This window comes from Gavia stellata, chromosome 6 (assembly GCF_030936135.1).
Source record: "Gavia stellata isolate bGavSte3 chromosome 6, bGavSte3.hap2, whole genome shotgun sequence".
NCBI lineage: Eukaryota > Metazoa > Chordata > Aves > Gaviiformes > Gaviidae > Gavia > Gavia stellata.
The window spans coordinates 58,019,941-58,042,962 of NC_082599.1; the positions used below are offsets into that span (position 1 = coordinate 58,019,941).

At 42.3% G+C, this 23,022-nt stretch overlaps 1 protein-coding gene across 1 annotated transcript in view; it reads left to right on the forward strand.

The window, feature by feature from the left end:
* HECW1 (HECT, C2 and WW domain containing E3 ubiquitin protein ligase 1) overlaps positions 1-23,022 on the forward strand; it is a 178,032-nt gene that overhangs the window by 141,108 nt on the left and 13,902 nt on the right. Inside the window, exons 21-23 of the mRNA XM_059818508.1 lie at positions 2,202-2,354; positions 19,870-19,968; positions 21,381-21,510. Of these exons, the coding sequence (XP_059674491.1) occupies positions 2,202-2,354; positions 19,870-19,968; positions 21,381-21,510 (382 nt within the window). The remainder of the gene's footprint in view (positions 1-2,201; positions 2,355-19,869; positions 19,969-21,380; positions 21,511-23,022) is intronic.

Here is a 23,022-nt window from a genome sequence, read left to right on the forward strand (position 1 = left end):
ACCCTGGCTCACCTCAAGAGCTACATTGTAATTGAGGCTTAATCCACATGCTCTTATAATGGAAAGACCATTGTGCATATTTCCAGTGTTCCATATAACAAAGGCTTGAAATCATATTTCAATAGCTTTGTATATAAAATTTCTTAAAAAAAAAAAAAAAAAAAAACCACAGTGATAGGATTTCAGTTCCAAAGGTACCAGAACAGTAAGGCTCTGGGGCAGCTCTCAGCATGTCCAGCAACTGCTGACACTATCAGCTCTGAGGTGGCATGTCAAGTGAAGAGCTTCTGCCGAGCTGAGTTTGGCTGGGGACATGTTAGGTCCATGTTAGGTCCAGTGGAAAACAAAAGTCACCAATCTCAGTGAGAGTCACTCCGTGACCTCAGTATCTCAGGGGTTTTCTTAACTTTTTATACTCCATGGATTCAGTATAATTTAACAGAGGTCGTCTTTCACAGCTGGTTTTGCCTCTGGCTTGCAAGTAAAGCATAAACATGCGCATACCTCATTTTGCGTTTTTGGAATAGCGTTCTAGTATGCTAACGCTGGACAAAGTCATGTTGTTTTCCCCACATCTCTAACAACTTTACTGTGTGTGGCACAGTATCCTCAGGAGAAATTACAAACCAATTTGATTTGCAAATTCATTCATTCTTCACCGATTCATTTACATCTGAAGATACATTCCCCTAGGGTTCCTGCTGTTTAATGCTAATGCAGGTTCTGCTGGAGGGACTCCAAGATACCAGTTCCCCACTGAAAAGAAGAGTTGATGCTGTATGGCCGCATGATGCTGTATGGGCACAGTTTCCCATGTGTTTCAGAGCTAAAATGACGTTGAAAATGAACCATGAAGGCTTTATGATGAGTTAATGTGTTGCCCAGAAATGCAATACCTGGTCTCTCCTTGGAGGTTTTTGAATATAGGCAGGTGGTGTTTGTAGTTCTTTACTCCAGCCATCATGAGGCTTAACCCAGTATTTTAATGTCCATTGAACCAGATCTGTGACGTGGTTAGCAGTAGTAGTTCATGTGGGCTTATTGCCATCCCCTTTTGCTGTTGTGGCTTCAGTCTTACCGCATGATGCTAGAGCTAAAGCTGCTCAAAAAGTACTGAACCTCCAGATGTAAAACAGAGGAGGATGGGCCAGCCTACCCTTTATCATCTTTCTAGTTGCACAAATCAATCATTCAGCCCCTTGGGGTTATGCTTCCATAGCTTCAAACATAATACGGAGCATTCTGATCCAGCTGCAGAGTTTTCCACTTACTTTACATTTGTTAAGTAAAAGGAATAGTGCCCACCTTAGAAAATCTTTTGGCACACGTGATATATGGCTACAAATCATTTGTTCATATTGCTTAGATTTATTTTAGATTGAAAAACCTACCTACCATTATTAGAGGACGATCTGTTTTTAATAAATCCATCACAGTTGGGTTTAATGCATTCATGAAGCTTTTTTGGTGTTTTTTGGGGGTTTGGTGGTTTTTTCAATTGGAGATAATTGGAAACAGCTTGATTTAAAACTTGGGTTTAAAAAAAGAAGGAGGAAAAAAGGTGACTCTCTACAGAGCAAAATCATGCAACAGTAAAGCACAGCTTAAGGTGTACAACATGTATTTGAAATTATCAGAGAAGTAGAAGAGCTTGGATGGAACAACTGAGGAATTGCCATTCTATCTTCAGAGACGCAGTTCTGTTGGGACTTGGTCTTGTTCAGCGTTGACCTTTAGGTTATACCTAAAGCATCCTTGGGGCTAGATTGTATCTTTGGTTACATCACAGCGTAGGAGAGTAAGAGCAGTTTCTACTTCAGCCTGGTCTGTGAACCCAGGCGTTCATAGGCAGTTCAAACTCACTCGCTGAAAAGCTCGCCCTCTGCTAGCCAGCTGGCTAAGGCAAGGCTGAGCTTTGTACCTCTGATTTGCTAAGCCTTTGGAACAAAGGAAAGAGAAACTACTGAAGGGATGTGTCCGAGTTGTGATTCCTCCCAGATCGACCTGGATGCTGGTGAAGTTTCAGCATTGTGACTTGTTCAGGGCTCAGAGTCAAGTTTTGAGAGGGGAGATACACCATGTTAGAAACACTGGACTGCGCAGGGGTAGGTGTTAGACAGCAGCCAATGTGAGCAAAACCCAGGAAAGTCACTCAAATGGGAATGAGCCTCATTTTATCTTTTTTACCTTCTCCTTTCCAGGTTGGATTACAGTGGCCCCTCCCGAGAATTCTTCTTCCTTCTGTCTCAGGAGCTCTTCAATCCCTATTACGGGCTGTTTGAGTATTCAGCCAACGACACTTACACTGTACAGATCAGCCCCATGTCTGCCTTTGTTGAAAATCACCTGGAATGGTAAGCACATCTTATGCAGAATTGAACAATCCTTTTAGGGCAATACAGAAATGGAAATGCAAAACACAAAATCTGCTAGTTTAGACTAGACTACGTACAAATATCATTGCTTCTGCTGGGAAGAAGTGGGAAGTAGGTTTGGGAGAAGGAAGAGAGGGAGTAAGTGTAAATACAACAGCAGGCTTTGAAAAAGGAGTTGTGATGAGGTGCTACTATTAAAATGTCCTGCTCGCATTACTTGGGACCTGATGTTTGTGTACGTCTGTGCGAATGGGAAAAGGACAAGAGAAGAGCTCTGCTTAATCCAGGCCTCCTCTCCTTGGTCCCTTTCTAAGAATAGCAAATGTGGTCTTTCTGTACATCAAGCAGCATTGTGCTTGGAAGCTATACCGTGTTCTCCAAGAGCCACGTTGCTGCTCTGTACCTACTACAGGCCTTAAAAAAGGCTCGGTGAAAGCAGTTCCCCTTTTCTCCCCTGGCAGCGTGTCCCTGCTCATGTGTGGCAAGGCCAGCAGAGCGAGCAGGTACTTCACCTTAGCAAGTATGTGTGCAAACAGACAAATTGCTGATCTTGTTTCTTTATCAAAAATTCTGAATGCATATTGTGATCTCCTCATTTTTCTATCTGCCTCCAGATCTGTCTGTCTTTGGGAGTTGTTTTCCCTTTGATAGTTTCAGAAGTGGTGCAGTGGAGCATGGGCTGCCAGCCCTGGGCGTCGCTTGATCCCTTGTGGGATTTCATTGTGTCAAAGAAATACTGCCACATGGCTTTGTTCCTATGATGTTTTTCTTTGTCTAACCAATCTCACTGGCTCCTTGTGGAGATCCTTTTTTAAACTGGAAGGCACTTCAGGCCCCTTTTAAATTGCAAATGGACATGCCTTTCTTGTAAACAGGTCCTCTTTTGTTTTGGCTTACAGTGGGCAGGAGATCAAGAACTAAATGGTTGTACCTGTACCGTCACCTCTGTTAGGGTTGCAGTGGCAAAAAAGGGATGTTGCTGGGACCTAGCATGGTCTCTGTATTTTTTTTTTTTTAATTTCTTCTTTTTGCATTATCAGTTCCAGGAGTGGAGCATTATGCTGACAATGATCCTTGCATTAGACTGTTTCTCTGCTGACATTGGCAGGAAGACAGTGGCTTAGTTCTTACAGCTTGTCCATCTCCCACTGCAGTCCTGCTCATTAGACATTATGCAGTGGCTTCCTAGTTTTCAAGAAGGAATACAGTCCTTTGTTCGGCTTAACAGGCAGCATGGATAAACATTTAATTTAGGAGGCGGTATTTGTGAAGATGCATTTTGATTGCAGGGCACAGGACTACTTAGGCAGGTACAAACTCAAGATCATTCTGCCCACACTGTGACAAACTGGACACAGGCCTCTTTCTCCATGGTGTTGCTGTGTTATCTCAGTAGTATTTGCAATAGGCACTGACTCTTACCTGTTAATAAGTACTGTCGTTGCAAAGAGTTCAGCTGCAGTTTTCTTAAGTGATAAATTCTGCTGCAAAAAGTATATACTGTGTGTGATCCCCTCATTTTGTTCTTCTGTTCATTGAGAGATTTCATCATGGAAGAGGCAGATCTTTGAAGATATCCTTGGCATATAGAACAGCAGAAAGACACCTAATATGATTTTCTATACCAGTTAGCATTTAACTCCAAAATCAGTAGCAGTTAGACACTTAAGATACTTTTTCTCCAACTACAGGTATCTATACAGGCTTCTTGTATATAGAATGTTATTTGGGCTTTGGGCATTTTTGGTTTTCTTTTTTTAGAAAGAGAAATGAAGTCCCTTGGCCTGCAGAAGGGAATAAATGCTGTGAAGGAAGAGATTTGTACGTAAAGTAGCGTAAATAGGGCAAGATTGCAGAACCCAAGGGAAAGATAAGCAGTCCAGTAAGTGCTTGGAAATACTTCTTGAACCTGTTATGGAAATAACTGGCTGAGACCAGCAGTTTATAATTAGCCCGATAGGTTTCATGATTGGCTCCTTAGCTATCTAGACATTCTAAATGGTTTTTATGCTGTCTATGTTGACTGATCTCAGCTATTCATGTGTAACCCTGGAGTACTGTACTCAGAAGCCTGTGCGGCCAGCCTAAGATAGGATTTGGACCAAGCTTTTTAAAACTCAGAGCATAGTTCTCTCATAAAGGCTTCATAGGCTAACTTCTCTGAGGGCATTGCTAACTTGCTTGTCGTTATTTCTTCATGAGGAATGGGGTTTTTTGAAGTTCTCAGTCTTTCTCCAACTTTGTTTTCACCAAAGTCAGTGCTAAAACTTCTGATTCTCAGATTTACTTGTTGATGTGATTCCAGCAGACCCTCCTCCCTCTAACATGCAAGAAATAAAGATTATTTTCCTGTTCCAAAACCGTTATGAGACATCAGTTAACATAGATAGATGAATCAGTTTTGAGAGTCCCAGGGTCACAGCTAATTAATATTCATAGTCTTTTCAAAGCTTGAAGTTTGATGTCAGTCGTGAAAACCACACAACCACAGTTGGTTTAGATTTGCACATTTCTTGAACTGTATGCCTTTTGGTGCTGTGGGGCTTATCACTTGTGTGGAATCCACCCTTGACATGTTTTTCTGCATAGTAATTCTGCAAGACCTATCCAGACACGGCTATATTAAGAAACAGGGCTAGCAAAAAAATTCCCTCAGAATTATTTTGCATTTTCTCTCCCTTAAGCGAACAGTGGCAAGTTTGAGATAAATACAACAAAATGCAAAGATGTGAAGTTTTGTTCATATTGGCAGAATTGAGAAACACACTGCTTTTTTTTTTTTCCCCTGGCCTAGAAGTTACAGTTCTGCCCCTGTTAATGGCTTATTTCATGCCTTGCTCTTTGTACAAACAGCATTCGGAGTCCAAAATGAGCACATCAAAGCGCGGAGTAGTTGTATGTATGCCAAGTTAAGAAAGAGACATAATGACTGGAAAATATTTCTCATTTATGGAGAAACTGAGATTTAACACCTTTCCTGCAAGCTTCCATTGAATAAGACTTTTTCCTTCAGTTAACATATGTAGCTGCTGAACGCACAGAACACAAGATAGCTCACATTTTCAAACTTAAAAAAAAATATTTTAAATCCCCCTGTATCTGAAAGGACACAGTTATATCTCTCTAGACCTAAGAAGTTTGATGATACACATCTTTATCTGCATGCTACAGGGTTCACCTGAAGCTCATAGCCAGCAGAGCTGGTTTTAATCCATGCCAATAATGAGCCATTCTATCTGATCTAGGTAACGTGTCTAGCTCTTTGCCTGGATATTTGAAAACATCTTCTAGAATACTGTTTATACCCCCACTTAAGGTAGTTTGTCCTTCTTCAAGTGGGCAAAATGTGGCAGCTGCTATATATTATTTCAGTGAAAAGAATATGGTTTAGCTCAGAAAGAATATTCTTGTCTTTGCTCTTGCTTAGGTGTTTTGGGCAACTGAAGTAGGGTGAGTCACTGAAGAATCCTTCACAGGTTTTGCTCAGTATGCTGGGAGACAGAGTAGGGGGGTATATTAAATGTTTCTATCACAACCTCACGCAAAGCTAGAGGTGTAATATTCAGTACAGCTCTGTAATACTGCCTTCTTACATGCTAATAAATGGCTCCCAATAGCTTACCACATGAGCTTCTCGCTTTCCTCCCTGCTAAGAGTCCTTTGAAAGGTTTTAGACTGACTTTCAGTTCCCTGAAGCACTGGAGTCCAGGCTGCCTGATATCGGGGGATATACAGAGATACGTTTTTGCTGGGGTGAAAAAGGTTTCTGCCTCTGAGTTGAATCCTGAGGTTTGTTGAATGTTGTAGTTCTACCTTTCACCATAAATAAATAAATAAAAGGTTGGATGGGTAAATCAACACTGAGAGGGGGGAAAAAAAAAAAATATCCTGATGCATAATAGGTGGCACAAATGTGTTTCTAAATTCTGGGAACAAAACATCTAGTTCCAGAGTTTGCGTAGTCTCAAATAGTCGCATGGGTCACTGGTTACTCTCCCTGTCTTCTTCATGGTGCATTTTCAAGAGGGCTGGAAAATTGCTGGCATCTGTTCACTGCATCTGTATTGTAACAGAATGATTTGTCTAATCAGGCTGTGATACGCTGTGGTTTTCCTCAGGTCTTTATTTTGTCAATTATTTTGCGTAGTATTTCCCCCCCCAGCTCTACCTAAGCAAAATGGTAAACTGGATGTTGATTTCTGTGATGATTTCTGTATTATTTTCACCAAACCTGAAGAGTATTATCTCTTTGCTGTTTCATTGTTCATGTGGCTACCCATTTCAGATCTTTATGATTTGGTTGTCATTGTAATATCACATAAGAAGTTCTACTTCTTGGAATAAAGCAATTCTCAGTGTTTTCTCGTGAACTTTCCCTCCCTGCTGTGAGTACTTAATCTGATAGGGACAACAAAAGTGCTGTTGCCTTTTCAGTTCACAAAACACTGTGTTCACAAACTGCTGTCAGGTGGAAATCCAGTTTCTCTTTTTCATCTCTTTTGAGCAGGCCAGAGTTTTCCTTCACAGCAGTCCTGCCCCCAGGAGTTAATCCAGTCAGATAACGTAACGCACCCTTCTTCGAGAGGCAGCACTGTACTCGTGGCGCGGTCGTCTACACCAGACTTTTTGTCCCCAGATCGCTTGCCTGGTCTTTTATCTGACTCGCCCCAGCAATCCACTTCACATCATCTACTTTAGAATTTTTAGTTCATTGCATGTTTGTAAACGTAGCACCACAGCCAGAAATGTGAAAAGCAGCCCAGTCTCTGCATAGAAGACCAGATGGCCTAGACAGATAAAACCATTCGCAGGCGTTCATTTGGAGATCTGAGGGATGCTAACTTGAAACATCTTTTTCTGTGTTTTCATAGCAAATTAATAACAGCATGGTTTTTTTAACAATTAGGCAGACCTTGCTGTGACATTTGTGCACCCAGAGAGCAGTACCCCAGTGTCAGAGTTATCTTAGAGGTATTTACAGCTTGCTAATCATCCTTAGCATCCTGTATCCACCTCAGAAAGGTCCTGTTGTGTTTTGTTTTGTTTGTTTGTTTTTCTTTAGATGAATTTGAATATGTTTATTTAGCAGAACCTTATTAGAAAGTTGAAGACTTGCGAGTAAAATGTTTTTGTGCAGAACCCTACTGAAGACCACAAAGATGATGCAGTCAGACCCAGTGGCCCAGGTCCCCAGAAGCCATAGATTGATTCCTGGCTGCAACGTCCTAATGAACTCCATTAACTTAATGCTCATTTAGAACTGCTTTGGGGCAGGAGTTTCTTCATTCAGTTCCCATAGTTAACCTTTCTTTCTGCCCTCCGATACCCCTCGTATTCTGGTCCATGCTGCTGAACGGAGTCAGAAAACTTGCGCGTATTTCTACATCGTTTTCTGCAGGCAGATGCAAGCCTGTTGCACCCACTCTCCGTGCAGACACGAACTTGCTTTCCCTGTGCTTCAAGCCAACTGACGTGGTTACTGCAACATTGAGCTGAGAAAATATATGCTGCCTCCCATCAGGGCTGATTACTTCAGGCCTGGCACTGCCTCGATTGCTTTTACGTGCTCTGGCAAGCTTGGCACATGGGTAGAGCAAGCTCCCTTTGCCTGCGCAGTGCTGTGTGGGTATACCCCCAGCCAAACTCCGACCATCCCTTTTATTTATTTCGTGTAAACGAGAAACAACGCAGCCATCGCTATCCATCTCAAGCATGCCAAAGAATGCAGGGTGTTGGTTTTCCCGTTTTTTGTTCTAATGAACCCAAGAAGAGCCAAGAATGTTGCAACCACAGCTGTCCTTTCTCCTCAGAGAGCTTGGTTGGTTTTCTTAACCTAATTTCCTTAGGAATTGTGCCTTGTGCAATTGCCCTGCCTATCCGTCAGAGTTTCCTAATCGGTTTGAGACCTATTTGACAGGAAGGTAAACATCTCAACGACACTAATTTCCTAAAAGCTTTGCGAAACTTGTGGTTGGGTAAAGGATAGACATGCAGAAGAGTGCCTCAGCGAGAGCGGGCTTGGTGAGCTCAACAGTTATCTGTTCTGTTTGACCTCTCGACTGGCCGGTTAACACGAGCGAGCTGACAGGTCCATCGCAGGGGCAGGCTGCGAGCCGGCTGTATCATCTTCCTCGGTAGCTTGAGGATGTGAGGGAGAGCTGTGAAAGCTCAGGGGAGGCAGAAGGGGAAAACTGGAGATGCTCCAAAGTGTGGGAAGTGCTAGCAGAGATGTGTAGGAGGAGCTGGAGCTATTGCAGTGTGGTAATGTAGGGCCATCAGAGACAGATATAGGAAACAAAGCTCCGTTAATCCTGCTACATGGAGAATGACTTATATAAATTAAAATCTTTTTAAAGAAAGTGACAAATTGCTTCATGACCTAATGGGTTGTATTCTGGTGCTGACCAACTCACAGGATGGATTTAGGCAGATTCTGTGGCTCTTTATAGAAACAGTGGAGAAATGTAGTCACAGCATCTAAGCAGGAGGTCTGCAAACAGCCATTACTCCTCTCTGCTGACTGAAAGCAGCTCTGGGGAATATGTGGCCCAAATTGCTCATTTATCTCTTTAATGTTTCAGCTGTTGTGGCAGGCAACCTACATATGGCCCAATACCTGTTTTATTAAGGGAGTCAAAACTGCTGAGTTTGGTTTGGGGCTCAGATGGGCCAGTTGTGTGGGTCTGCGTCTGGGGGAGGAATGAATTTAGAAGACCAACTTTTCAACCATCTTGAAGGGGCCTGTTTATGCTAAACACTGAAAAATCACCCTCTTAAAAATCAGATCAGATATAGCACCCCCGGAGCGGGCATCCAGCAACATCCAGTTGTTTTTGAAATCAGATGATTACCTCTTTGCCTCAGTTGCCATCTGAAGAGATTTCCTAGTATGTAATCAACTTGAAATCCATTTGATGTACCCTAATGCTCTGAACTGCTTTGAAATTCTCAGATGAAAGGCACCACAGAAAACCAAAGCATTTAATGTTACATTACACTATAAATTTTAATTACTAGCAATATCTTATTTTAAATAAATTATGTTTGCATGAGAAATTTTCAAGCACTATTGTAAATCTTCTGGACAAGAATGATATTAAAATAAATATGCAGCTGAAACCATTTTATAAGACCTTTTCACTATGTGAAAAGGGTATGTTACGGAAATGCCTTCTTGCTGCTGCACTGTGATCTCTCTCAGTGCTTTCTGTACTTAAGTAAACTTTGATTTTCCTATTAAGTTTGATGTATGACTATATCACATAGAGCCTGCCTCAACAGCTGGTTAATTATTTATTAAGGGTCAGGAGGAACTGGAAGATTAAAGGCAAACCAAAGCGAAGGAGAGAAAAACCATTCTCCCTAACTGAGCTTCTACAGCAACCATTTTTTAAAAAAAGTTTCTGCTTTGTATTTACCTTATTCTTGATTTTCTGTCTCTTACTGGAGGATTTTTTTCAAGTTGAGGATCTGAATGGCGATGTAACACAGGTTGAGAAGAAGAGATGTCTCTCTGTCTCTCCTCCTTTTCCCTTTTCTGAATCTCATATTGTCTAGCACTGCTTCCATAATTAGAGTTTGGTTCGAGGGAAAGGCGGATGTTCTGTTTTGTTGTGTTTTTACAAAAGTCATCTTTATTTTCTTTCCCTTACTTAAGGCCATTTAGTCTTTTGCAACATTGCGGATTACATTTGCCCAGAGATGGGAGGCTTCACATGAAAATCACTGTGGTGTCTCCACCTTGCCTGTGGTAGAGGAGAAAAGGGTCAAATCCACACTGTTTCTGAGCATGTGGGCCTGCGGGGAAGCACCAGGGTGGGCAGCGATTGTCTGTTTATCTGTAGTGGCGAAAAACTCCCAGGGAGTGATGAATGTCCTCCTATCTCGTGTTCCAGCCACACTGGAATGGCAAGGCTGAGCTGTCACTATGAAGTATTGCTCAGTTGTCTTTGCCCCTCCTTATTTCTCACTCCATTTTATTCAGACTTTGGTGAGGTAAAGAAAAGTCAATTAGAGCAGGTGCAGAAATTCCCAGGCTAACCTTTTTTATTAGTAAATACTATTCATACATCAAAAGAAAGACTTCTTTCGGAGCAGAATTGTTTTCAGTAAATCACCCAAATGCCTTTTGGGTATTTTTGAGTAGAAAAGGCATTTCTCTTTGTGTAGGTCTCTCCCTGGGATATTTTGAAAGTTAGAAGGGTTTTTTGTCCATTGAAAATTATTCTTTATTTCAGTATGTTATATTAAAATGCAGAAAAAGGGAAGATTAAAGGTTTAAATTAATCTGATCTGAATATATTTAGAGGGAGAAGGGCAATGTCAAGTTTGTCAGTTTGACCCAAGTTGGGACAGGAATATTTTTCAAAATCTCAAACAAATTGTGGAGGATGAGAAAAATCCTGACCTGTCCACCCTCTAACAAAAAAAAAATGTATTTAATAACAGGAATACGGAACAGTAAATTCAGTATCTTATGTCTGAGTGAAGGAAGCTTTTTACATTGTGACTTATGACTTGCATTCTGGAGAAAACAGGCTAGAAACTGGAATTATTTAATTTTATTGGAAAGGTTCATAAAGGAAAAGTGAAAAATATTCTTGGCCTTCAGAACAGCAATGCAAAGGTCCCGGTCTGCTGCATTGTGCGTGTTCCCAGGAGAGGATCGGAGCTGTCGGTTTGCAGTGGTATTAATAAAAGCTGGAGGTGTTCAATGGTATGCAAAACAAGACCTCCAATAGACTTTCAAACAATTAATAGCATGTCTGAATTTTAGCTCACAGATTTCCGAGTTTGCTCAGTTGAGGAACCTCACCCCGAGAGGCAGGGATCGTTAGCTGAATTGCAGCACAGTGCAAACCCAAGTGTACGGCTTCGGGACCAGTGAGTCCACGTGGCTCGGCACTGCAGACAACCTGTTTGCAGGTAGCTCAAGGATATCTGCACCATGCTTCATCACATGGTGTAAACATTCCTGGGTGCTTACCAGTCAGTTTATGATGAGCAGTCTCTCTCGTGCTTAAATACACCAGACAGGCTGGAAAGGATGTGCCTCCCTTGACTGAGAATAAGTCAGTTATTGTGGCTTCAGTGTTCGTAGTTAGCCATTGAAGGAAAATGTGCAGTCATTTGGCTTGTGCTTTTATGGCCTTCTTGTCTGGCAGATGACTCAATCTGGATTTTCCCCTGTAGCTTGACTAGTTTGTTTCAACACATGGCAAAGCTACGGAAAACAAACATAAATCATGCAATGTAGAAAATGGCACCAAATCATAGGTTTACAAAGTGCCCCCCCGCACCAGCGTTTCCAAAAAGTTTGACTGAGAAATCAAAACCTCTTCATAAAAATGCAATTTTGCTGGCTTCAAAAAAAACAACCCGTATGCATCGGACTGAGTCGATCCATAAGGAACTGATCGTAAACTAGATCTGATGCACAAAATCACATACTGTTTTATAGAAGATAAGAAAATAAAAAATGTCAAATAGACTAAGCAACTAAAATGGAGCTGAGGCTCAGAGGACTATGATTCCATTGCTGACTCTACCACTTGTTTTTTGGATAACATTAGGTAAGTCATTTTACTTCTGGACTTAAGTTTTCTCACTTGTCAGATGAAATATTGGCACCGATCTCCTCTGTAAGCCACTTTGACATCTGCCAGCCAAAACTCCAGGCTAGGATCTGGGAATCACAAAATGTAGAGGATTGTAATCTTCTGGGCAGTAGTTCACACCTCAGGCTACATCTCCGCTGGAGTTACTGGGCGGAACTGGAGGAGGCTTTGCCAACAGTCTTACAGGCCAGTGTGTTTTATCCATCGTACCAGCAAGAGAAGCTAAACCCTGCAAGCAGCCTGGCTTCTGATGAAGGTTAGTCACATTTGTGCTGCTGTATTTTGCCAGGGGTTCTCCCAGAGGAGGAGGATTGTCCGTGAGGCTGATAGCTCTGCAAGCGGAGACGGCCACTCCAGTGCTCGGCCACACTCCTCTCTTCCTCCGAAACACTACATTCATGGAACTTCTTTGTTATTGGTGAAATAACGCATAGCACAGATTTCTTGTTATAGAGAGGCCGTCTACTTGATTAATCTCCTTATTAGTTTAAAGGCAGAACTGGAAGTGAATTCTCCATTTCCTGTGCCTGGGGTCTCTGGTGCTCAGACAACTCATGACACGGAGGCTGGCCTGCCTGCGGTGACTCCACGCGGTGGAAGTCCCAGAGCCGGATTTTCTCAGTTCTGTATCTGCAGTAATAACCTCTGACGCAGTTCGGCTGATGCGCAAGGAGCCAGTGCAGCTACCTCGGCGTGGGCCTTATTAAATCGGGCGCAGTGCTGTGCAAATGCGGCTGTAACTGTTTCTCTGTGTGAGCATTTACCTGGAGCCACTGTGTGCTTAAACTAAGGAGTTCTCCTGAAAGCAGCTGTTTGATAGATTGTGTTTAGAGAAACCTGAGGGGATGCTATGAGTTTCCCTTATCAACATTATCTTTGCCCCTCATTTTTCTGTATAAAGCAGCACAGCCTGCAGCTTTCCTGATAAAAGCATGCTTTTTTCTCTGTGGCACTATTAGTCTTTTGACCTTTCCTGACAGTTCTTTTGTGGTGGGTATAGCCAGCAGGATATAATGAAGATGAAAAGACATTTTGAGTGAAAACGCAACGTAGCTAGGTTAGAGACAAGGAAAAGACTTGAAGGATTTGATTAGGTTAAATAAAGAAGCAATAAGGTTTGCATTATCTCACTGTTTTTCACTTACTGGTAAGTTAAGCTTCAGGAATGGTTTGAGATTTAGTTGCTAATTCACAGTACATGAGCTCCAGAGATTTAGGAGGACAATGGATAGTTCACGTTTCCATCATGCGTAAGCAATAGCTCTTTTTCATGTGGTTACTCTTTAGTACTGAGAAACAGAAATGTTGTGTTCCATTTGCAGCTAGATCCCGAAAATAAAAGTAGGGCAGGCGCTTATTGGAGTCTCAGTATTACACTGGCCTTTTGCAGCAGAAAATTTATGCACAATTTAGCAATAAACTGAGAGGTTGACTCACAGAAACACATTCATCATATGAAACTCAGGTGCCCAGCAAAAGTGAAGACCTCTAAGGGAAGGCTGGCAAGAGAAGGTTCACTCCTGTAGATGTTCACCTGAGGAGAATTACCAGGTCAGGATTTGAAGCCTAAGGGAAGTTTATTTGTACCAGGTTGTTTTTCTCTCTGAAAAATCAGTTTTCATCCTTTTTTTTTCTTGTTTAATTTCAGTTCTTGGGTGATGCACATATATTTCACAGATCTCTGAACATCCTCTTTGTATTTTATGGCAATCTGCAAGCAGACCTGCTGGACTGTTCCACTTCCCATGCACTTTACAATCAAGGCTACTTAAGAAAGGCTAGTGCTTTCTTAAAGGAGTGTTACAAACTTCCTTTAAATTATGATTAAATCTCTATAGTTTTACAGGAATAGTAAGCAGAGTATTATCAGAGGGGCTCGTGGAATATGCCTCTTCATCTTTTGATGCCTGAATGAAATGCCTTGGCTCCGAGTAGAATGTATCCTCTATTAAGTCCCAATAACATTTGCAGGGCCTGCAGGGGTAAATCCCTGTAGTCTATAACTATTTAACATCCATCAGTTTCCAGGCTGGAAATCTGTACAGTTGCTCTGTGTCAGCACTCCTAAATGTTTCCTTTCAGTTTTAATTTGGAAAATGGACTGAAAATGAAGCTTATCTGACAGAATTTTCTATGGTTTCATAGTGAGGAACTGGAGATTCCCCATAAAAACTCAGTAACTGTCTGAAAACCTGGAATGAGTTTTGACCATATATGAGACAATTTGCATTTCAGTATTTAGAACATAACTCAAAGGAGATTAAAAAGAAAACAACAACAAAACTTGGTCGGGTGGGTCATTACCATTCCTTCATATGTATGGGGATCCAGAGTAAGTTCTCAGGTGGGATGCCAGTGTGGTTAGATATCGGAAGAGGTGGGATAAGTCCTCAGCACAACATTGGAAGATGGCACCTATAGGTGACCCAACAATGTATCTTTGTCTTTCTGAGAATTCTTCGTATTAGAGGTGGATAGAAGAAAAGAACACGAGCCAATAATAATCTTACTACTCCTTATATTGGAATTCTCCACCAGGACTAATTTTGGAATTATTTTACCTGTTCCCTTTAATGTGCTGAGACTTCGTGGACTTTTGTCTCCTGGCGTTTGTAAGAGCCATTCCTTTCATATTAACGACACATGAGCTCATCAGATTCCTGAACTGAAGAGGCATCGTGCTGGAATGCCACAGCGTCCACCTCTGAGCCTGCAGATATGCAGAGCAAATTTGCCACAACACCAAATGACACGGTGGCAAAGAGGCAGTCTGCAAAGTTTGCAGATGTAAGTCGGATAAACAGACGGTGTTAGCTATCCCAACCTGCATGGCTAACCTTTCTGACAATAGCTAGCTTCATGTCATCACATTAGTCCGTTCAAATGTTCTGTCATTTCTGTGAGTAGGGGTTAAATATGCACACCAAACTAAAGAAAGGCATTTGTTAATGAAGGCTGATAGAGGTGTGGATTTGATCCACTGCCAAGGTTTTGTAAAGATCTGATCTACTGCTAAGTTATGGCTCTGTAGATGTAGTTCATTACAGGACATGTTGATCATGTCCTGCGCTGAGCCAACGCCACGATATGTGCTACTACCATATAGACACACACCTCTGGTGCATATGCCCGACACACTGCCAGTTTTGCTTGAAATTCATAGTGTATGAGGCCAGGCAGAGTTGCTGTAACTATCTGGTCAGCTTTTTTGCAAAATACACATTCTTAGAACTTTCTTGCATTAAAAAAAAAAAAAAAAATTGTTTGTTTAGAAAGTGCTAGTGCTGGTGATTCCACCAAAATTCAGAAATCATGAATTAGCCCATTTTCCTCTGTGCATTGTGTTGTCCGTTCCCCCCCCCCGAAAATCACAGGATTGCAAATCACAGTATTTTAGGCTATAAGAACGGCTTTTTAGTTCCTTTAATCAGAAGTTTCTGGCCTTCAGGATGCTCACGAGGGTCTTCGTAGCAACGGAGGTTTTAACTGTCCTTTAAAACAAGCTGTACCACACCCTCTGAACCCATGGTGCCTGGTTTCTTTCTTACATTTGGGTTTACATGTCATACGTTTCTGAAATTTGGGTTTCACGACTGAATTCTCTGTTGTCTAATAAGATGCAAGTTCAGAGTGAAGCCTTTCCCATGACTGGGCCCTTCTAAATATCTTCCCCTTTTTAGATTCTCTGGTATTTAATAATGGTTGAGATTAGGTCCAATCTCTCCCACTGTGGAAGGACTAATAGGGTCTCCAGCTGCATCCACCTGCTAAATACCATTCTCCCTCAGAAGAGCTGCCAAGGGCAGAGATCCTGTACTGCAGTGCAGCCTCATTTGTTCAGCTTGTCTTTCAGGTGGCTGAAAGTTCATCTGCACCATTAAACAGCCAAAAGCTTTAAAACTGGTGCAACAGAATGTGTAAATTTGTCTTGCAGATGGAAAGCAAGTTTCCAGTAGCTTTGTGAAAGGAAAATGAGATTTTCAAATTTGACATGAACCACACTATATTCCTCTTTCTTGAGCTCTCCTTTGAATATTTTTTCACAAGCTACTGCATCAAGAAGGGCACACTTAAACCCAGATGATGTGTTTGAGTGAGATAAGCTTTGCAAGATTTTCAATCTTTTTAATCCTATCAGGTGCTTCCTCTAGTTAGGATTTAAAGTTTCTCATACTATAGCCAATTTAGCCCGTGAGGCATGGTTACCAAAGCATCCCCTATAGAATGATAAAAACCATTCTTCCCCTGTACGCATAGACTGCAATTTTGTCGAGGTACATCATTCTCCATCTGAATCCAAGGAAGGACTGTCATATAAAACAGAGCTGCGTTAGTGCAACCAGTTAAGAGAGAGCCCTATAACAAAGGGTCATTATGGGTCCTGCCTTACTCTGCTGCTACATGATAAGGACCAGAGTAAATTAAATATCCTGTGACTCACCTGCAATTGGAGGAAAATTTATTGCTTAGTCGCAGCTACAGCACATGGATTTGTCTCTCCCTGTGTGCACAGACACGCAGTAAGTATGCAGAGAGTCCTACTGAGGAGAATGAGCCTGTTATTTTGCAACAGGCTGTTGTGAAAAGAGGCTGTTTCGGGGGCACCTGCAGCCTCCAGAAGGAAAGGGAGTTAGCTGGGTAGTGTGGAAACTTCTGCAAATGGGTCAAAGAGTAGTGTTGTTAAAAGCCAGAGAGCAGGTGCACACAATGTCCTTTTTGAGGGGACGAACGGTGTCAATAGGCAAACCAGAGCAGCTCCCCTGCTCGTTAATTCTGCCTCGCCTTCCACCATTTCCTGTTCATTAACTGCCTTCTGCGTTCCCCCTCTCTGCCGGAGCATGTTACTCAGGCTCAATCATTGTCTCTGAAAGGGAAGGGTGTTGAAAGAAAGAGCCAGAGCAAGACCTCGCATTCCCTACCTCTCCCAAGCTATCTTTCCTGCTAGAAAGAAATCGAACAAGCATTTTACACTTCCTTGGAAAGATAAATGTTAGTCAGGTTTAAGGGAGGTATGTGCCCTCCAGCCAGGACTTACCTTTGTGCTGCTTATTCTGTCAAGAAAACTTGTTTTTTCTGAAGGGCCTGTCTCGCCCACCTCCGAATCTCACCCATGCTCTAAATCTGTCGGGAAGAAATAAAAACAAAAGTCTGGTTTTGTTTTAACTGGCTTTCGTAAGGAGGGCAATTTGTTTCTGGTTGCTTTTTTGTAAGTTTTGATATATTTTAAGTGGGACTGTTATTCTTGGCTGATCGTGGCGGCAGCTTGATGGACTGTATAGTTGTCCTCGGAGGACAGTAGCAAACGCCTCCCTTTTGACAGGTATCTGTTGCCTTACCACAGTCCGTGTTCCTCAGTGCACTGCTGGACCACAGGGTTGTTGCCTATGGTCCCTGGCCAGGACGGACAAGGGGCCAAAGGACCTTCCCTTACACCACTCTTCAGAGCGGGGAGTCGGGTATAGTGAGTCTCTGCAGACATAACCAAAGCTGCGTGCAGGGGAGGAGGAAGGGTTTGTGGGCTACAGGGCTCACACACTTTGGCCACAAAGCACTGTGTCTGCTGGGGCAATACGGAGCTGCCGAGAAATACAGTCGGCGACGTAACCTTTTTATCCACTGTATTGACAGGCACCAAGACTGGCGATGTCTTGTTAATTGTTTCATCTCCTGTATCCAGACCAGTTAGTACTGGACTTGTTTTCCTACACAGTACCATTGCAAGGGCTGGGACTGTGGAAGCACAGCCAGGCCCCCAGCTTGAGCAAGCCCTGATGCATCCCAGAGGGCTGCAAGTGCAAAGCCAGACTGACAGACCACAAAACGTAGAGTCACTGTGTCTACGTTTGCTTAGGCTGACCCACCGGACTCAGTCCTTTCACACAGAAACGCTGCCTATGGCCTTTGGGTGGTTTGATACAGTTCTGCTATAAGGTACTGATTTAAATTAAACTCACCATTAACAGTTACCATAACAAGCGCTCGTGGTTGTAAACACCTTGATTTAGGTGCACTAGCCTTTCGTGCCAGCTTTGCATTGATGCTCTAAAGCCATGTAGAGGTACAGAAGTGATACAAGCAGCAAGGAGAAAACCGATGCTGTTCACACGTTCAAGCAATTTCTTAGCAGAAACAGCATTCCCAAATGGGTGAGACTTTTCTTGGCAATTTACTTCAGCTTTATTCCAAATGGCTCCTGCCTACACGGTTGAGTAGCCATGGGGTGAGCATTGTGGTGAGGAACACTCAGTGCTCGTAATATTTTCATTCAGCATTAGCTTTCAAAATGTATAGGGATGGATGGGGGCGGGAGGTGGTGAAGAACAAAACCAAAAAGGCTGACATGCGTTATTTAGGACAAACGGACTTGATTATAGATCCTGAAGGTGCTATAAAACCGGTGGATTACGGGCTCAGCATTTCTGGGATTTGAGCTGTCTGGTTTCCACTGTGCTTTCATTGTGTCAGCTCCCTCTCTTTTCACTGCTTTTTGCTGGAAACATTGCACCGGAGCACAAGTGAAGCGAAGCAGCTCCTAACTAGACCCAACAGCTGCCTTTTGTTGCTGCTGTGGAAACAGCTGTAAGGGGGTAATATAATCACTCTTCTGTTACCAGTCAGCTGCATATCATAAGCACCTTTCTTGGATGCAAGGGACCCGGAGGCAGCTCCTGGGGTGATGTAAATGCTTACTGGGCCCACAGCATGCTATTTTGTGCTCCGTTTGACATACTAAGCACTTGTTGTCGTGTCCCGTGAGGATACAGTTGGCTGAACAGATATTCTGCGCTGCTTTTATTACAATGAGTCTCATGTTTCATTCATATGCAGGAGGGGACTTTGCACTGGTTCCTGTAGTGGAAGGGAATGGTTTCTTTGGCTTTTTGATCTGTTTCTCGTCTTTGGTGCAATAAAACTTTACTATGATGTCAGTCAGCTCCGGCTAGGAGTGCTTACACTTGGGCCGTTGGGTTTTTTCTTTCCTTTTTTTTACAAATAAGCAAGTTTTCGATGGGTGGTGGGGGTTGTTTTGACAAAAACCAAACTCACCTGGACACACACAAGTTCTATATTTTTCTGTCTGTGTTTACTGATTTAAGAAGAATATCTAATAAGTCATAGAAGAAATCATAGAAAGAAAAATTTAACAGCTTATCATCACAGGTCATAAATTGTAATGGGCAGGGCACTAATTGAGTGTACTTGCAGCGGGACTAGGGGTTCTTGTTCTTAGAAAACAGGAACAAACACAAGAGTATGCAAATACCAAAGACAGCTGAGCATCACCATTAAGAAAGTGGTCTGGGGACAGCTTGCTGAGCTTTAAATAGTGATTTTAGTATGTGTCCTTGGTCACAACAGTTAACTTATTGGAACTTCAGTTTTCCACCTATGAAGTCAACTCGTTAACCTTTTAAAGTATTTCAAAGCCCCACCTTTGAAAGGGTTGTAATCAGTCAGAAACTGGATATACTGATTCACCAATATCCTATGCAGCTGTTTTGACAGTATGCTTTCTGCTGAGGTGGAGTATTACAGTATTTTATTAGCTAAATATTGTGTTTGATGGAGTCAGTCTGTATCAGAACATTCAACTGAAGGTCACAGCAGGTGAGTCTTTAGAGCGTTTATTGGTTTGGCCCAGGAGAGCATATAATGTGCCAGCTGCACGTATGGGTATTGTGGGAGATGGATCAAGAAGAGAGCCATTATTGAAGAGAGATGTGAGGGGTGGTGTTAGGTATCTGCTTGGGAAAAAAGAAATAAATGAATAAATGTAAGAAACTAAGACAGAAACAAGGAACAGTTGCTACCTGCGTAAGATTCTATGCTGAATGTCTTGAGTTACACTTTGTTTACTCTGCATTTGTATATCCTAGGTTCAGGTTCAGCGGTCGTATTCTTGGCCTTGCTCTCATTCATCAGTACCTTCTTGATGCTTTCTTCACAAGGCCGTTCTACAAAGCGCTACTAAGGCTGTAAGTATAAGCATGCAACCATGCAGAAACAGTGATCCCGCAGCGAGTCCTACAGAGGCACAGACCCTTGTGGGGTCGCTTCAAGCGCTCTGACTGTCAAGTCCTTTCCCCTGTTGGTTGGTTGGTTGCTCTGTGATAGATAACGAATGCATTTTAATTTTTCTTTACTTTCTCTGAGAACTTGCCCCTTGTAATTACTGACTATGTTGATAAAAGTGCGGATAACAAGTGTGATGTTTAGGAATCCACATTGGAAAGTATTGACCCATAATTCCAGAGTTTACTACTGATGAAAAGTTATCAAACTTCAACTACGTGGAAGACTGAAAAGTATCTTTGATGCAACAAAACAGCAACAAAAAAAGGAGGGGGAGATCATACTAAGAAAAATACATAATTTCTTATGCCTCCCTGGTAGAGTAGATTTTCATTCTAAACACAACTCGGGTTAATTAGGAATGCTAATGTGGATATAAAGAGTGAATGTTTCTTGTTGGTCTTCTACTGTCTTTTACACGAGTAAGCAGAAGCTACTAGTGATATATTACCTTCAGTATCAAGTTTATAAGGTTAACTTTAATTGACAATCTGTTCCTCTTTAATTAATAGACTGTAATAAGACAAGGTACATAAAATCTGCAGCAATAAGAAAGGCCATAAGTAGTAAGTCAAGACTGCAATTAAATGATGACGAGCAGAATAAAGCTTAGCTGAAATAGTTTGTCATTTAGGATGATTCCTAATCAGCAAAGATATTTTTCTTAACAGTCCTTTGAGTTCTTTAACTGTATTTCATTTTATTTTTTTAACAATGAGTATTGTTGGGGTCCAAACACTCATATCTATGTTGTATCTGAGCTAGTCTGGAAAAAGTCTGAAACCTACCATGCTCCCTGCATCCTTACTGCCCCTTTAGGGGATTTGAAACCAGACTGCTCGTAACAGCTACCTGCCCTTTCAACAAACAAGGCCACCTCCTTAATAGCAGAAATTTAGGCTGCCTGGTCTGCCTTACGTTGGTCTTGTGTGCTCACCTCGAGGATGATAGATATATGGAAGCAGCTAGGCACGACATGGTGGGGCCCATTCCCACCGAAGGTAAGCGTGTGCTCTGAAGTGCACAGCGTCCTGAAGATTCACATAAAATCGAGCCCCAGGGGTGCCTTCCGACAGCAAATAGTGCAGGCAGCCAACAGGTTTGGCCTTGAGCCCAGCCATGCAAAGCAGACAGTTGTAGAACTGCTTTAAGAGGGTCTGTGTAACAGGCTTTGATGTTAATAAAACCAAACGAACACCAGCTTTATGTTGGATCTTCGGCATAAATTTGTTCACGTTCTTAGTAGTAAGTCATTCTGCCAGTAGTCGTGGGGTCGTATATTCAGCTACATCTTTTTTTCTTGCCTCGCAATCAGGCCATGTGATTTAAGTGACTTAGAGTACCTGGATGAAGAGTTCCATCAGAGTTTGCAGTGGATGAAGGATAATAACATCACAGATATCCTGGATCTCACCTTCACAGTGAACGAGGAGGTGTTTGGACAGGTGAGCACAGCTATGCAAAACATCTGAAAAGCAAATTTGAAGCTGACAAAGTTGAGCATGATGAACATCTTTCTGTCAGAAGAGATCCTTTAGCCTTTCAATTACATTTTCTTCTCCTACCTTCTGTTTCTTTCAAGCCACCTGTTTCAATGCAGATGTTTATTCTTAGGGTGTATAATATAAAATACCAGCCCCCTTTACAGGCCTATTGAGCCACACGCTGATGAGCATGAGGAATTCTCTGAAGTGGAGTGCAGCTCTTCTCTCCAGGGTGTAGTTCACACAGATGTGGCATTTGGTGAATGCAAGCAATTTAACTTATAGCTGATGTGACTGAAAGGATGGGGGGTTAGGAGGCATGAAAAACATTTGGCAGGTGGTGTAAGACCTGGCAACTCTCACCATTATTTTGTCTGATCTCTCCCCGTTGGGTTCTGTGTCTCTTACTTACCTTGCGCCTACTTAACAACTCGGTATGTACGTCCATTTATTATGCTTTATACCACTCAATTCTACCTTAGTCAGACAATTCTCTTTAACCTTGCTGATCTGGATGACTATAGCCTTAAATAGGGCACAACCCTGGCTTAAGTGCAGACTGGCAACTAGAACAAGTGTCTCCTGCGGGATTCTTTGGCTTGCACCGAAGCCCTGGTGCTCTTTGCTGTTGTAATCCAAGCTAGATTATAACTGTCTCTGGAAAGCCTTGAAAGGACCCAAAGCAATATTCAGACCAAGATTAAGGCCCTCCAAGGAGATACTGAAAGCTAGAGAGACTAAAGAACCAAGCTCAGCAAGTACAGAAGCTCAAGGATGGAAGTTCACTTTGTGTAAGGAGCAGACACACGGTGCCAAAGGGAGCAGAGAGATCAGGTGGAATATACAGAGCGTGGCTCTTAGCCCTTGAAAATAAAGTTGACAGGAGGAGTTTGCACAGAGCTAAGGTAGCTCTGCGAGCTAGGGGAGAGTTAGACTAGTTTCTGAGGGGAGGAATTCTGGCCCTGAGAGTAAAAGGGCTGCTCCGCTATAAGCATGAAAGTAACATAAAGCAAGCAAGACTTTAGGGGATATTTTCAAAACTGAATTTAGTCTGCTTATCGTACAAGGTCATGACAGATGAGTGGCGTCAAGGGTGGATGAAATGAAAAGGATGGGGCAGAAGAATTGAAGTAAGAAGCCTCTGTAGGGAAGATAACACTGTTTTTCCACAGACTTAAAACGCAGGGTTTTTTCACGGGCTTTGAGCTGAGAGCTTGCATGACATTCAATTGACAGTACAGTGGTTTCCCTGGAAGGTATGGCTATGTAAGACTAACATATAAAGACAGACAGAAACATACAGATGTATTCACAAAGACAGATGAGACAAGTTTGTATTTACATTGGAAGACTACAAAGGTGAACAAGAATCTCAGCCTGAATTGCCCTGATGCATCTGAAAGTAACATTTGGCACACTAATTACCTGTTATGCTTTCCCCAAAGAAAAGAGCTAGACAATTACATAGGAGTC